The 13,819-nt window shown below is 39.9% G+C and overlaps 1 protein-coding gene across 2 annotated transcripts; it reads right to left on the bottom strand.

Moving 5' to 3' along the window:
- Positions 1–166: 166 nt before the first annotated feature.
- Positions 167–12,288, bottom strand: NAAA (N-acylethanolamine acid amidase). 2 transcript variants are annotated; one of them, XM_026042775.1, is made up of 10 exons: positions 11,457–11,714; positions 9,422–9,548; positions 8,630–8,720; positions 5,787–5,863; positions 5,166–5,338; positions 4,605–4,667; positions 4,112–4,178; positions 2,261–2,289; positions 1,397–1,479; positions 167–557 (listed from the first exon to the last, which is right to left on the bottom strand). In XM_026042775.1, the coding sequence occupies exons 1-9, from the start codon at positions 11,555–11,557 to the stop codon at positions 1,404–1,406; spliced, it is 804 nt and encodes a 267-aa protein (XP_025898560.1). In that variant the 5' UTR covers positions 11,558–11,714; the 3' UTR covers positions 167–557; positions 1,397–1,403. The 2 variants fall into 2 exon arrangements, with proteins under 2 accessions (XP_025898560.1, XP_025898561.1); XM_026042776.1 differs by lacking the exons at positions 167–557; positions 1,397–1,479 and adding an exon at positions 12,280–12,288 and having other exon boundaries at positions 2,257–2,289; positions 11,457–11,621.
- Between the last annotated feature and the right edge of the window lie 1,531 nt (positions 12,289–13,819).

Below are 13,819 nucleotides of genomic sequence, written 5' to 3'. Positions count from 1 at the left end.
TTGTGCAGGAGTCTCCTTAGCACTACATGCCTCTCACTCACCTTTCACAAACCTAATAAAAACTAAAGGGTCTACGTGTCGGAGAACCAGTCCTGTTGGATCAGGATCGTACATTCGCCACGTGTCAGAGAAAAAGACGACAACATAAACAGCAATATTACAGGTCTTCATAAATCAGACAACCAGCGGCCTGTCTTTATTTAATTACATGGAGACCTACAGCACAAGCAAAAATATAAACTTTTCTTTTTATTTATTATTAATTACATCAGTACATTCAAATTGCACAATAACTATTTTCAAGAGCAAAAATATTTCCAGAGTAAAAATACTCTGTAGCCATAAACATCTGTTAGAGCAAAATTGTAGTTAAAATAAAATCAAACCTCTACCACTGTTCGTTAACAATATCATCTGGTAATACTTCAACGAACTAACAAGTCATTATTACCTGAATGGTTCATGTAATTAATATGCAAAACAACTGTAGTACTTTTAAGAGTACTTTTTAAAGTATGTGCTGGTCTTGGAAACCTTCAGCATTTCACCCATTTTGTCTGTTGAAATAAATAAATAGACAGACAGATAAATAAGGGAGCATAGACTTGTATGAAGTCCAGAAAGAAAGCAAAGTCTTTAGAATATCCAGAGCAAATGAATTAATACTCCTATAATCAGTTATATAATCAGTTGTATTATATCAGTTGCTACCAATAAGATCCAACAATAGCTTAAAAATAAACTACTCAAACTAGAATGCAGCCTCATGCTCCTGCCAAGCGCGTGCAAGCAGTTTCTTGGAACGGAAGTAAATATAACTTAGCACCTTCCTCTGAACACATCAAAACCCTGATGTGGAGAACACCTTGGGAGTTCAAGCACTTGGATTTTTCTGCACGTCTGTAAGACAAAGCCCTCAGAAGACGATTACGGTCAGTTGTCTGTGAGGGGCTGTCATAGACTAAGCCTGATCCTTCTTGGTGTCAAGGGTACAGCCCTCTCCTGCTGGGGTTCAGCTCCCTATGGGCAGGATTGCCGTAACCAACTACCTGAAGACACGTTAGGCTTCCCAGTACTGATATTTGTAAAAGTATTAGCTAAAATGTTTATCTCAGGAGGCGGTACCTTTAGGTAATACCACCACACATACCATTCACTCTGATAAGGAACTTTTTCTGAGGTGCAATAAAGGGTTTGCAAAGGAAGTGAGCACTTAACTCTATCTCTAAAACAGCAAGGGAAGCTATTTGTCCAAGATCAAGAAACAAACCAAGAGAGAGTCAGGAATTCCAACGGCACTGCTTGAATGCCATGGCAATGTCTTGTGCCTCAGTGACTCTTCACCTGATGTTTTTTGTCTGAATACCAATAGCTAGAGTACCAACATGCTACTTACCCCATCTTCACGTCACAGTCCTGATCCACGTTCTGTACTTATCTGGAAATGCAGCGCTCATTACTGTGGTATACACCGTGTTACTGGTAAGGGAAAAAGAGAAGAGAGGGAGTCAAAATCATTCCAAAGATAAAATGATTCATTTATAAAACCAGCAAAGCAGCAGAACTAATTTTAGCAGAAGCAGATGTTGTTTTTACAGAGAAGTGTTAAAACAAAACTGATAAAAATGAAGGTTCTCGGTACAAACATTTATTAGATGTTTTCTCAACAGTGAATAAAGTGTTTCTACATTTGTTTAATCACTGTCTTAAAATATTAGCATTGCCAATCTTTGCAGTCACAAGAACATAATTTTCTCCTTTCCCAAACTGGCTTTTAAGACAACAGAGATGAAGCCCTGGCACTGACTCTGAGGACACATTTCCAAGCTCAGATGGGAACAACTGATGGAGAGTAAAACATAATTAGGTACCTGCCCTGCAGAGGCACAATTTTTGTAACAACACAGAACATATACTGGAACTACTCTGTTTTACAAATCCTACTTCTAATCTATGTTTCCCATGTACTATTTTCCATTTTGTACAGAAAACAGAACAGCAGAAATACTACTGCTGTTCCCCCTGTAACCAGATGCAGGTTAATGATGTGCATTTTGGTGGCTGGCAAGCGAGCAACAAAACAAAAAGAGTTCTGTGAAATACGAAGACACAATTCCCGTGCACAAGCAGAAGTCTAAGCTGGGAAATCACAAGATTCTCAAAAGGACATACACAAGAATCTTGAGGAAGTTTGTGTTTGGCTTTTAAGCGGCCAGAGGCATGGCAGGAAGCACTGATCAACACTGAACCTAATACTTACTTGTTTAAGACCGGCTTCACTGACAATACCTGTGCAGAGAGTTCGAAGAGTTGTCATTTTGATAAATGAAAGCAAATGAAAAGGCTGTTTAGAAACAGCAGTAAGATTAAGTTAAGAAAATGAATAATGCAGAATCAAGGATCATTCTTGCCAGTTTCTTTTTAACATCAGACTGTATCAGAAAAATATTTAAAATAAAAAACTCTGAAACCTAAGACCTAAGATCTCAAAACTAACTTTAAGAACCCCTCTTCTCTAACACTTTCTTTGCCTGCTCTAATATCCATAACTGTGTTTGAGCTGCACAAAAATAATGGTCACAGATTCACCTCCTGCCCTTTCACATTCTCCTTTTAGCATTGGCCACATATCAAATATTGTTAGCTAAGGCCAGTCGTTCACAGACTCCTGGAAGGAATAAATCTTTTTTCCACACAAACTTCATGTACTCCACGCTCCTAACTGTGGAAAACCGCAGGCCACATCAAAGACCTGATAAAAATTTGATTAAGCATCGGTGCTCTTTTGGTTGATTTCAATATACTTTGGATCAAGCCCTGGTATTATCGGGTTATGATCATACTATTTATACAAGTTCCTTCAATAAAATCTCTCTATCCAAATGTCACGTAAGGAAATCCACATAGAGAAAAATTAAGAACTTGGATCATGCATAAGGTTTATCTGACCCATCTACCAAAAAACATGGACTGGCAGAATCTTATGAAATATAGGAATACACCATGATACATACTCACTGCCCTTTTTAACCTAAATCCCTATATGAATAACACTGAAACTTTCCATTCCTAACCTCAACTCCAGCATTTCAGCCCATCACTAACTCATCTAATGTATGAGCAGCGCACTTAGCTGTGAGCAGTCAAACTCCACTACATAGCTTTGTTCTGTTTCCTTACACTCAAAATCACCTCACTGTACAAATATTGGTGCATTAAAATTTTGCTTCCATCATTAAAGCTATTGCATTAGAGCAAGCTGGATTATTCAGCAAAGTAGTAATTATCATTTGATATGACTGCTGATAACTAATCTAAAATCTAATTTAAAATCTAAACATATTGCATTCCCTTGGTGCACCGCAAAAAAAAAACCCCAAATCTCACTCAAAACTGTTATAAACACCTAATCAACATATTAAAATCTGCTTCTAAAAGCCTTTAGGTGCTCCTGAAAACAGCAACCTGTTTCTAGATTAGTAATAGTGAAGGATCTCCATCAAAATTCCAGAAGCCCTTCTTGAATAGACTTATATGTCACTCTCGAGCAATGTAAAATAATTTAACCGTATTTTTCGGTTCTTCAAAACTTTTAAATATCTGTAGTTTGATGCAAGAATTGATACTGTGTCCCTAACCTATCACCAATGTTGCATATCCCCATATCTTTTCACTAAAATAAAAATAGTAATTACTAGCTCCATAACATGTATTACTAACATGATTTCAGTAGGAAATCAAAACAGACTATCCAAAGAAGTTGTGCAGCTACTTATTAACTGAAGTTCAAGGGAACTTAAAATCAGTGGCCAGGTATCTCAGTCTGGGCATCCAGGGACAAAGTAATCCAGAACTAAGAGAATGCCAGAAGTCTGGATTTGACCCAAGATACCCAGAGAATTTCCAAAAGAATCTGACTTGTGAGTATCCATCAGGAGATCACATTTCAAAATGAAGCTCTCCAGAGGGGGTCCTGCAATACACTTTCTTTTATTATGACTTACTCGTACAGCTTTTAAATCCCTGCCAAAAAATGTAACTGCCCTTTCGCTTTGGAAGAGAATTCTAAGTCAAAGCTGACATGACACAACATAGAATTTAAAAGAAATACCTGAAAGAGAGTATCAAAATTAATATTCCGCTGCCCAGTGGCATTGAGAGCTTTGATGGCTGGAGTTCTGCAAGAAAACAACACAATATCATTAAACACACTTTATTGTTTCAAAAGTTACAACGCACATCTAAGAAAAACTGCTCCCCAAATGCCTTAACATTAGAATGTATACTTTGGTCTAAAATAGGCTGCTGTGTGACTGTATCCCGCATCTTACTGCCAAATCTACTATGTTACCATACTGTGACAACAGAACAGTCGGGAAACTACCAATAACTTCTTGCATACTATATAGTATTGACTATATCTTGTCTGTGGGTTTCTTAATAATGCCGTTAAATACTTTTTTTACTGTAAGGTGTAAACCCCACTTTCTAAATGATTTCTGATTTAAATGGGCATTTTTGTCCTTGAGAAAAATATACCCTCATCTCTGCACTTTTTCAAAATAAAAATAGTATCTCACTACATAGCTCCAAACTAAATTTACCTTCGATCGTCACAAGGAGGAGGGGTAGTCCAATGGTCATAGTTTGTCTCCACACGAAACCACCTATACCATAATGCATAAAGACAAAACAAAAGCCATCTCAACAAGTAATTAACAAAGACCAAAAGTCAGTATTGTTGTACTGCCAAAGGGGAAAAAAAAATCTCTCTCAAAAGCCTCTTTCCTGAACCTCTTGCAAGCACAGTGGATCCCGTGTTGATACACATCGCAACCTTTATAAATTACTGAATACAAAAGATAAAAAATAAAAAAGGAGGGAGCCTTTAAGTTTAATTTCTCTTCATACATGGTTAAAAAACAAACACATAAAGTATTTTTTCCACTACTGTCCATCTAGACTGCCCCAACCTGACAAACTGCATTCCCTCTGTTTCTAGGAAGGAGCGAGGAATGTTCCTTCCAGACAGTCTCATTGAAGTCTATCCTATAAGCAGTATTAAGAGATGAGCTTGGGTCTCTACAGAAAGCGTCCCCATTATCCTTTTCTATCACCCAGAAAGAAGTCGGAAATATGAAAACAACGCTTTTTATTCTACTTACGCTCCACCTAAGGGATCCAGAGGCCAGAGGTCTGCTGGCCCTCTTCTGTTCCTTGTTATGACCATGCCTTCTTTGGGCGACACGCCTCCGACGATGTAGTACACTTCAGCAATGATGGGAACGCTAGCTAGTCTGAGAACTGCAGACTGAAAGTCCTCCGCTCGGCTCAGAGTCTAGTGCCAAAAGAAGGCCAGATCGGAACAAAAATTACACAGTGCCTCTCAACATATGAAGAATAGAGAGTTCCCTGATAACAACAGCCAATGTAGTTTCAAATACCTACTGGATCATCATCTAAGAGAAAGACTGCCCAACTGTATCCTAAATTATTGCATCCCTTCCCACTAAATGAAATTGTCGCTGGGACAGAAGCATTTGTACACCTCTCAAAAATTTCTGACACTCATCAATGTTAGGTGAGTTAGCCACCCAAAGGACAAGAATTGCCTCTATCGTACCTGTTGCTGACAATTTAGGAACAAGACCTAACTCCCTTATAGAAATCATTTCTTTATCAATCTAATAAATTCTGTGGAAATAGTCAAAAAAAGCCATCAGATCTGTTACAGATCTTAAGTTGAAATAACATGACTGTGAACTCTGAGTACACTACGCACTTACATCTCGAACAAGCCAGCTGACTGGGTAATTTCGATTCAGGAAAGCAGCTATGGCATTTTCCCACCACCTTCCACCCTCTGGAAAAAAAATATTACAAAGGCATGTTATATATACTCTGTGAAATGAAACTGCCTTCCTTTTTTTTTTTTCCCCCCCCCACAGGTCTAGCTTTGCACTCTTTCTCTCCACTGCACTACAGAAGAGCAGTGCAATGAATTCTCTCACTACATCAGTATTATCAATATGATTCAAGTTATGCAGTATAAACCAAACTAGCCAAGCATGCACCACCTCCAAGTAACAGAAGCCTCTTGTGCCATCTCAGATTTATCAATGCTGTTCAGAACACAAAATGCCAATAATGCTCCTTTTTTTTTTTTTTTTTTGTTATTGTACCACTTCACTGACAGCTATATGGTAAACCTGGAGCACATGCTGCATAATCAGGCTAGGTTCAAAGATACCTGAAAAGCCTTCCCTTTAGAAAATTCTCCCTTCAAATGCTCAGCCATTCAATTCTGCAGTTTGATAAGTCATTAGGTACCGACATGTGACTGAAGAACCACAGTAAGCTAAATTCTGCATGAAACAGGGCACCTGCCTACATGAAATAGCAGCACTTGAGGAAAGGAGCTGATGAGCATATCTACCTGTAACTATAGGTAAAATATAAATAGACTACATAATCCCAACTGAAGTTCACGCAGGGACAGCTGGATTAACACCCCTGCTTTTTAGAATATATCTCAGGATCTGTAACAACCTAAGAGACTGGGATCTTAGCTTTTCAGTATATTCTGAAATTTCCAGTTGTGTGGTTTGTGTTACAAGATTGGACAGTAAGGTGATACGGAGCTGGTAAGATAGAAAATAAACAATATGAACAGTTTGTATAGAGTGATAGATTCAAGAGTTACAGCAACAAACTCAACCAATCTGAAAGCCTTCTATTAGCAAATACGCAATGAAGTCAGAAATGTGTTTCAAGGCTACTCTCACTGCTTCAAGAATCTCAGTTTCCAGGCAGATGCTTTCACAGATTTCACATTGTGTAATTAAGAAATCACACAGAGCTGCGAAGAGAGAGAAAGATGCTTGACGGGCTGCAGTAGACAGAAGTAGAAAGCGTATTCAGCATGGAACAGAAAACACCTAATATCTCTGAAAACAAGCCAGTGCTAGAAATTTCAATCAAAAAGTAGCACATTCATTTCAGTCATGATCTGCTAGCTTTTCAATTTAGAAACATTTTTTATTCATAGTTGAATGCTGAGTAAAAGGCTGATATAAAAGGGAGCAGCTCTTCATAAAACATAATGCCAAAAGGGCTGTAGTTCTGTTTACGTAATAATCAACAGCTCTCTGCTCCAATATTAGCATAAATTGCCCCATAACTTATCTCGCTGAAATTTTACCACAAGAATTTTGCAGAAGAAAATAAGGAGAACTAAGAAAACAGGAAATATAAAGGTCAAGTTTATCATTATGTATATGTCAAAAAGAAAAAATGGAAAAAAATTATATTGTCACTTGAGAAACCTTCACCCTAATTTGTAGTCATCCTTCTCCAGCAACAAATCACAATTTCACTTCCCTCAATCTCAGCTGTACAGTGATAAACAAAAAAAAACCAAGTAGTCAGTCTCAACTCATTTACTATATACCATATATGTTGAGTGAATGTTGTCTATAACTAACAAGTTGTCTGTATATATACTGCTGTCTATAATTTAACAGTATCAAAGTTCAAGGCACATATATGGATGACAACACGAGTTTGTGATGGACAAGGGCAGCCCATTTCACCAAAGATTTGCAGTCCTTCATTCCCATTTCAGGCTCAGGTGTGCAGAATGCATCTGTATATACACCATCTCATCTCACAGCTGTCTCAAATCATCTTATAGTGAAGTCTGAAGCACACTGCTAAAGAATTAATATCTTTGTAATATATCTGTTGAATACTGATCATATAATATGCAAAAAAAGGGAAGAAGACTGTCTGAATTAAAAAAGAAAATTTGCTTATCAGTGCAGTAATTAAATATAAAAATATATTTTAAATGCGGCTTCTAGCTCAAACTAGATCATTCCTTGTTCGTACCTATGGCCAACAAACAATCGCATAAAATGACCGATTCTTAGAAACAAAAAGGGAGGTCAGGAGATGACGACCCAAAGTGGTTTCAACACGTCTATCAATGATAGTGAAATTTAAGTGCTGAAGGACATGGCAGTGATCCTTTCTCTCCTTTCTAACTTTCAACAAGGACTTCTATTATCATCAAACATTCATCATCAACAGTGATGTCTCTCATCTTTCGTCAGTTGCCTGTTCAGTATCTCCAGGCATCCTGTCAAGTCCCCCTTCTTTTCCCCTAGTTCTTTTCTTGCTTCTCTTCCCATCCACTCTTCCAAGTTGCCTTGTGGGGACAGATAAAAAGGGAATATAGAGAAGGGGACAGCAGCAGCTGATGTGCTATACAAGATAAGACATCTTTTTACTCTCTGCCTCTACGCTGCCTTCTAGCAGTGTCTCCTAAAAAGATCACATGAATTTCATTCTTCCTGACTTCCCCAAGGTTCTCTGTATCCTCTGACACTTTTCAAGCTCAAATGACAAACACTGTGCTGACAAATACCTCTCTTCTACACAGCTGCCAAAAAGCAGCACTACATGTGACATTACTCCCTGTGGTCCAATTTCAGCTCCCTCCTGGCATCCTTACAGCCTTTTCCCTCTGGGGAAGAGGGGAAGGGGATAGAGGCAACAGTGTTGTAAGAGTCAACCATCAGTGAAATACTGTACGCAATATCAAGTGCAGAAAATGAATTTGTTTTACCTCGTTCATCCCCAGAGATTGTGAACTTGTGTGGGCTCTGTCCAGTCCACAGACCTACATAGCCAAAAAATGTAGTGCCTTGATATGCTATCTGCAACCACAAAACATACAGTATTTTAGCATTCTAGATCAGAGCACTTTTTAAAATACAAGCAATATTCTGTAACAGCATCTTGTAATTTTCTTTGTGAATTGCATACATTGTTTTAAAAATCACCTCGAAAACTTTGCCTTCAGTTAAAAAAAAAAAATTGTGAAGTAAATTATAAAAGCACCCTACAGGCCAAAACTCTCCAGTTTGCCAACAATAACCAAGTACTACAAAAATGTTGCAAGTAAGAAAGAAACAGTAACTTATTCATTGCAGAAAAAAATAACAAGTATTAAGAAAAACAACATCAAAGACAACTGTTTCAACAATCAGTATTTTTTCGTGATTTTCAGCATCTAAATCACACACATTGGCCACCAAAATTAACATCTGAAAAAGGCAGTGCAATCTCTGCCAAAATTTATTTCTTTCCTATATTCTCTAGTATTCCTTCTTGTTTTTAAATGTCCCGATACTTTCTTCTCTCAATGGTTCCTTCTAAATATCGATCTTGAGATACCAGGTTATTTACATTATTCTATCTGCACCTATTTCGCATCACTGACTGAATAAGCAACACAGTATTCCCGTAATTCAATAACCTGGTATTTCCACACTAAATTCTGCTGCCTACACAGTAGTATAGCTTTATTTAATTCTCTCAGAGAATACCACCCAGCCATGTCAATCACAGATCATACCTGCCCGCTTTTAATAAATTGCACATCAATTGTGATCTTGCTTAAAAGATCTACAAAATCATAATCCAGGTTCCGCCCATGGTAAATGTTTCCTTTATCATCCTGAGCAACAATACTGGTACAGAACCTTTAAAACAAAAAGCAGAAAAAAAAATGATTTAAGAAAAACTAGGTGACACTTTTCAGCCTTACAGTGTAGTCAAACTAGCTTAGCATTTCAGGAACTGTAATTTCTGCATCTATATTTTGCAAAGTCTTTTACTAACCTATGCATACAAACAGGAGTCCACACTATGTGGCTAACACTTCCACTTCCCAACCTGCAAATATACCTCCTCCCTGTACGTTTTTACAGAATTTCTTCAGAGCTTTCTCTTCTAGTTAAAGAAAACAAAAAAAAATAATGCAGACAGGTTTGAATGAAACTCTACGTAACTAGGAAATGTTACAATGTCCTATGCAACTCATCCACGACAACCGGATGAGGGCCCTTTGCTGGAGAGCTCCAGGAGTCGTATCTGTACAGTTTATACCTTATCAAGACTCACCAGGCACAGAAAGTCAAAACCTCTATTACTGTTTCCCTCATGTCAGATATTATAAAATAGGTAGACAAAAGCACTTCCATTCAGGGGGAAAAAAAAAAAATCAAAACCCATCCTTTCAATATTGAGATGAAAAGCTGACATATAAGAATGGTGACAAGATATCAGGCTGAAAGTTTTAAAACTTCATTTTGCTAGACTATTTAATTTGTATCTTGTTTATATTTTTAATTACAATTAGAGTATAAGTTTAAATAAAATTCTCTTAAATTTAAAACACCAGCTGTTGCACATGTTAGCCTTTCCCCAAAACTCAGACCTTACCTCCAGAATAGGAAGCGTATACTGTAATTACCTTTTGCATATTAAGAGTTGCGGTTTCACTGAAACATATATTTTTGTTAAATGCATATATTTATATATATATATAAAGTATATTTATTGCGTAGAAGTGAAAACTTGTGTTCTCTGGAGAGAAGCTGGTCAACCCAGTCATGCAAAGCACTGCCCTTCAGAGCCATAAATTGCAGACAAGTAGTCGTTTCCTGGTTGCTGGTTTCCTTTTAGCTTGTGAGCAGTGGTAATCTTAAACTTGCATAAGCTTTATCGGTGTTGAAAGTGATCAATGTCCTCCACGAAAAACTAAAATGACTCATGAGGTACTAATCCTTGTAAACAAACAGTATTCCTCTTACCTGACTATTACAGATATAAAAAATAAAATGGGCAAAAGAATCGTACCACCTATTTTTTAATTAAAACAAAGATTGAGATTTTTTTTTCATAATTCTCCTACATAGTGTCTTATAACCTCCTGCACAAAAGAAGGAATATAAACAGAGTACTTTTTTCCACTGAGGTTTTCTCTCCTATCATAAAGGTAATTGCCTCCATTCTACATTTGTGAAAAATAATAATAATTGAAAATCATCATTATGTAGCCTACGTGACAGTCCATCCAGACAAATGGTTTGGAAGCAACTTTGTTTATGACAACTAAATAGTTTAACTCTAATTAACAACTTAAAAAGAAATAAAAACAGAGAGTTTTTTTTTAAGGTACAAATATTTTTTTTCCATTTCCTTTTTGACTAAATTCAACAACTTCAACAAATGCATTAGATTTATCTTAAAAGAATAACCAAGCCAAAAAGTTTGAACCTTGTTTACCTTCTTTACCAGCAAGAGTGCTTTTTTGAATTTTTATATTTTTATATACATGGATGCATATGCTAAGACAAGAGCTGTGTATGATCATTACTAAAAACAGAATATGCTGCATTGCAATGTACTTTCTTCAACTAATCACAAGAGCAATGGGGAAAGAGTAAAACTATCCAGATTAATATATGAAACGCATGAAATATTAATTTATGAAATCCTAACAAAATATGCAATAATTTTACATGTCTTCAAAAACACACCTTCATGGAACTAAAATATATCTCCCCATTCACTTCTATGAGATTCAATCAGTACCAGATACTTACGCTGTGGACTCATAGGCAAAGTTCAGCAAAACTCCATCTCCCAGACTTATTCCCAGTGCTTTGCACAGTCCCAGAATTTCCCCTACAAAAGGCTGGGGCATAAAGAACTCCAGTTCTGCAGCTATTGGCCGAAGAACTTCATGGACCCATTTTGGCACCGTTTCACTGCAAAACACGCTCCAGGAATTAATGAGGCATTACCCAAGAACACGACAGAAAGGTTTACAGCTTGTGCTCAGAAATTAAATTCTTGTTGAACTTGCTACTGCTTCGACCAGCCTACACCGTTTGGCACTGATCATTTATTAGACCTCACTCCCACCCTAAGTCAGACATCCCTGCATCCCTGTGACCTCTGTGCATCCCCAGAGATATCTGCACAACCTCTGAAACCAGCACTGAAACTGCGTTGGGACAATTCATAAACTTTCAGTCTCTACTGCTGATCCCTTACAGTGCACCTTTAGATGGATTCCTAGTGTAGCTTCACTAGGCATGCCCTAGATTGATACTCAGAAAACTGAACACTTGCAGAATAACTGAGGAATACAGCACCCGTGCAGCATTACCCCCCCTCTCCATGGCAGCCCCACTGCTACGGCTGGGAGCAGATGGGTCCCCCGACCTCATAACGCTCCTGGCAGCAGCTGCGGGGAGGGTACCAGGGACCTGGTGCTGCCCTTCGTCCGGTCCCCCCGGTCCTGAAGAACACCTTGCTGCTATGCATGGAAGGTCACCCAGCCGCTTCGTCTCTCTTCACGCACCCTCTCCGCCCCCCGAGGAGAGCGAGGGGCGCCCGTCCCGGCCACCGCCCCGCACTCACTCGATGACCCGTGCGACGGCGGCACGCAGGAAAGCGGGCTCGAAGTGCCGCAGCAGCGGCAGCCACCGCTCCTCGGCGGGGCTGTCCAGGCTCACGTTGCAGCGCAGCGGCGCCGCCGCCGCCGCCGCCCCGCACAGCGCGGCCAGCAGCCCCCATAGCGCAGCCCCGCGCCCCATGGCGCCCGGCATCGCCGCCCGGCCCCGCCGCCCGGCTCTTCCCCCGCCGCGGGGCGCCTCGCGACGGCAGCGGCCCCCGCCGCGCGGCCGCCCCGCAGGGGGCAGGGCTTGCACATGGCCGCCGCCTGCCGCCCCGCGGGCGCCGCGTGCCGTAACGGTCGCCCCCGTGCGCACGCCGCCTGTAACGGTCGCCCTCGTGCGCGCGCATGCGCGGGGGAAAGCCAACGGTCGCTCACGCGCTCGCGCCCAGCTCCCCAACGGTCGCCGGCGCGCGCCGGCCTCGCGGGCGCCTAACGGCTCCGCCGCCCCTCCCCCCACCGCGCTGTAACGGTCGCGCTCTTCTGCATGAGGGAACAAAGCGCTCAGCTTGGCTTGAAGCTCCTGGGCTCTGCCCTATGCCCCGCTCTGGCCCTAGCACAGCTCTTAGTCTAAAGCCAAGGCGCAGGAAATTAGCACAAGCCCGGAAAAGGGCACAAATTTAATTTAACAGCAGAGAACGAGCTAGAGAAAGAGGGAGGGTGGTGGTAAACGACCTCGTCCCATAAAATTCTTTAGTATTTAATAACCCTAGCCACACACAAAGACAATTGTTCAGGAAGCCCAGCAAACAAAGGAGGAGGATTTTCTACAACTGAGTCTTCTGTTCCCAAACTGCTCCAAGAGATGGTGCTCTCTTCCACCACCCCTTAACTCCCATTCCACCATTCCTCTTCCTTACATAACTATAGATTCTGTGTAGCAATACCTGGCTACTGCCCCTATGCAGCCACCCCTCAAGAATAATCATTTTTTCAGTTAGAGACACAGGTATGGAAGAATTAAGTATCTTGTGAGCTACTACTGCCACTGACGCTGGAGTAAGGTTGCTGCTTTTCAAAGGGAGATGTGAAAAAAAAACAAAAAAATACAAGCAATGAGAAGTAGTAAGACTAAAACGGGCTTTTTCTACATATAAACATTCTCCTATAAAAATGGAGATTGCAAGAATGTCAAAGTCCTGCAAGCAAAAGCATATTCTAAAATAAAAAGCTATGCATGTAGCTCAGCCTTCAACAGGGCTTTGAGTATGCAACAAAAGCAGAGGCAATGATGGTGTTAGGTATCAATATTAACCCTTCCTAACACCAGCCAAACAAAAAGCTTTTATGTTATACCGTGAACTGACATCCATTTCTCCTCCTTAAGGAAAGCAGTTTCTAAGCAAGTTTGACAAAGGCTAGTATACACAAGTCCTTTGTGTATGCACAAAAGCAGGAGGTTGGGTAAGGGAAAGGGAACCGAAGCATGGTTCCAAATGAAGTGAAGGCTGAAATAGGAATTGCCAGCTTATAGATAACTCACACTATAGGTTCTTCTCAAGCATA

The sequence above is a fragment of the Nothoprocta perdicaria genome, unplaced genomic scaffold, assembly GCF_003342845.1.
Source record: "Nothoprocta perdicaria isolate Ctin4 unplaced genomic scaffold, notPer1 scaffold_313, whole genome shotgun sequence".
In the NCBI taxonomy this organism is placed as follows: Eukaryota; Metazoa; Chordata; class Aves; order Tinamiformes; family Tinamidae; genus Nothoprocta; species Nothoprocta perdicaria.
This window is presented reverse-complemented; position numbering and strand designations above follow the sequence as displayed.